Here is a 2,822-nt window from a genome sequence, read left to right as displayed (position 1 = left end):
TGTAGAAACCAACTAGGCCTTGTAGAAAATCCATTTCTACATTAATGGGAGGTGTTGGAATAATGTAGAAATAAAAAGACGAAAAAATAGAAAGGTGGAAGAAAAGCGAAAAAAAGCCGAAGGAAGAGTATGAAAAGTAGATAAAGTTAAATTTTCAAGTTGATAAGGTTGTTGAATTGTCAATAAAAGTTTGTAAATCTCTTGAATCTAGTATATCCAAAAAAATCATATGTACCTATAAATTGAATGGTTGTAGAACATTTTCACATCAACAAATTTCCATTTAAAGTTATGTCAATTATGTTTTTCCTGTGTATTTAATTTTTGATATTCTAACAGGAAATGGATACGAAAGTGATTCAAGTCGGACCAAAAAAACAACACAAGGAAAAATGATTCACATCTTTATAAATAAAACCTGTAAAACAAATGGCCACACTCTTTTTCTCCTTCTTTTTCTCCTTAAATCCCTACGGCACAATATTATCTTCAACCATTGAAAACGACTATATATGAATTCCATGCTTTTGAAAACTAACACTGAGAAGCGGGTGTGACACTCCCACCAACTTAAAACAACTCATTTTCGCCACCGCAAATTTTCTATATGAAAAAACTATGTATATAAACAATGTACTGCTTATCGTATTCAATAAGCCTCTCCAAAATCCCAGGTTTAGAAAGAAAAATCGCTGAATGTCACATTCTGAGTTCACAAATAAATAAATTTGAACCATTGAAGCAGAGCATCGTGAAATCTAGTCACGCAAACTGAACGCCCCACCACACAGTAGTGGGCCGGTTGATATTCCTCCACGAGTAACATAAACTCCAGGTCCATATAAACAAACAATTCCTCATACGGAGAGGCCGAAGAGCTCCTGCAAGATGGTTGCAAATATCGGGCGTCAGATGCCAACGAATTCCTTCCATGTGATGAGAACGAAGATTGCAGTCTTGTCTGTGGCTCCCTTCAGCCTCGGCAGAGCCTTTAAGAACTCCACCACGCATCGCCGTGCAAAACCGAAGTGGGGCTCCATAATCCCAAGGACAGGCGCCCGCTTCGAATCCCTGGAGCCAACCTCGCCCGAGGTAGACTGTATGGGACACATTAAGTTGAAGTCGAAATGGAGTAAGTCGTCCAAGAACAGATCCGAAAAGAAATCCGGACGAAAGACAAAGAGTAACTTGCTATCCCACATCATGAAGTTCATCTTCGGCAGCCACGGAGCGGCCAGCGGTGGTGATTGTCCTACAGACGAAGGTTGCAGGACGCCCTACCCTTTGCTAGGGCAACTCAAACGTTATGCCTCGAGTTCATATGACGCTAAATTTAGCGATATTTATCCTCGGGCACACCCATTTGTTGATCCATCGGAGTCACCATTTAATGGGAGTATTGGGGGCTCGGATTGAGGGAGCCATTTCAACGTGATCGTGGACTTGTTCGGCGTTCGGGTAACTGAATTTTAATTCTGCAGGTTCGGGATTTTTGGATCAAAGTCATTTTTAGAATTTCTGTAATTGAATAGTACTTATTTCGACCTGGGCCGCGAAGCAGCTGTCGCTGCGGTTTGGGGGTAGAGTACCACTCAGAGATTATTATTCATTCTGAATGAAATACTATTCTCTTTCGGCATGATCAAGGTAGTATTCCTTTGAAAAATCATCAATTTTGACAGTTGTGCTCTACAGTTATTTTGTTTGATTTAAAAAACCATTTGCGCACCTAAAAACTGTTTTTATATTAAATTAATTACACATATAAATACAATAAATATGGGTGAGTTTAATTTGATTGCAGATTCCCAGGTGGAATCTACGGACAAAGGCGCGCTCAAAAAATTGACTGTGCATATTGTCCATTAAATTCCCAAATATTCCAGAAATCTACAATCACTTACTTGAATAAATCTCTTAACCGAACATTAAATTAAAATTAAATATATGAGTTCCAACTAATTAACAATTAATCAACAATTACATTTAAAATAATAAAAAAAATCTCATTCAATGGTTACAAAACATTTAAAAATTAAATCTCCAAATATTTATTCTTAAAGAGTAAATACTTATAATCTATACTTATTTTGTTTTTCTAAAAATTAGAAACTTGTACTCAGACGCAGTAAAAATTATACTATATAACAGTATTTGTATGTTGCAGAAATCCAAAAAGAAAAATTCAAATAAATACCAAAATATTTTACATAAAATTTGAAAATACCAAAATAATAAAAAGTCAGGTTAATTAAATCAAATCACCAAAACTAATATAATAATGATGTGATAATTCTTAAAATTCATGTGACTAATTTATTTGCGATCACTTAACGCTGACGTTTTTAATTATTTGCCAGTGTTGCCAAACCATATGACAAGGAATGGAACGATAGGAACATGATAGTTTTCTGTATTCGGTTTAGAATTATTATCTGTTTTCCATTTAGAATTATAATTATCCCGTACATTGTTGAGAGCAGTGGAGAGAAACCTCTAATTGTTTTTTGCAATTTATTTTAATAATTAATTTCCTCCATTCTTTTATTAAATTGTTACATCATAGATATTTATTTTTATTATATTTTTTAATTTTAATTTAAAATTAATATAATTAAGTCTATTTGATGTAGAAGAGATAGTAATAAGATGTTTTGTTAAAACAATGTATGATGTAAAGGTTAGTGATTCAAAATTGGATAGGAAACAATCACAAATTACTAGTTACAATTTTTTAAATCACAAATTACTAATTACATTATTTGTAATGACCCCGTAAAACTTGTAATTATGAAAGTTACCATGGTAAGAAATTAGTGTGA

At 33.9% G+C, this 2,822-nt stretch overlaps 1 protein-coding gene across 1 annotated transcript; it reads left to right on the top strand.

Moving 5' to 3' along the window:
- Positions 1-877: 877 nt before the first annotated feature.
- LOC149265066 (uncharacterized) lies at positions 878-1,504 on the top strand. Its single transcript, XM_089391317.1, has one exon. It carries the CDS (start codon positions 889-891, stop codon positions 1,414-1,416), a length of 528 nt encoding a protein of 175 aa, XP_089247443.1. The 5' UTR covers positions 878-888; the 3' UTR covers positions 1,417-1,504.
- Positions 1,505-2,822: the final 1,318 nt, after the last annotated feature.

The sequence above is a fragment of the Pinus tabuliformis genome, chromosome 6, assembly GCF_031772625.1.
Source record: "Pinus tabuliformis cultivar Carrire ecotype Pingquan chromosome 6, CPIR1, whole genome shotgun sequence".
Classification (NCBI taxonomy): Eukaryota; Viridiplantae; Streptophyta; class Pinopsida; order Pinales; family Pinaceae; genus Pinus; species Pinus tabuliformis.
This window is presented reverse-complemented; position numbering and strand designations above follow the sequence as displayed.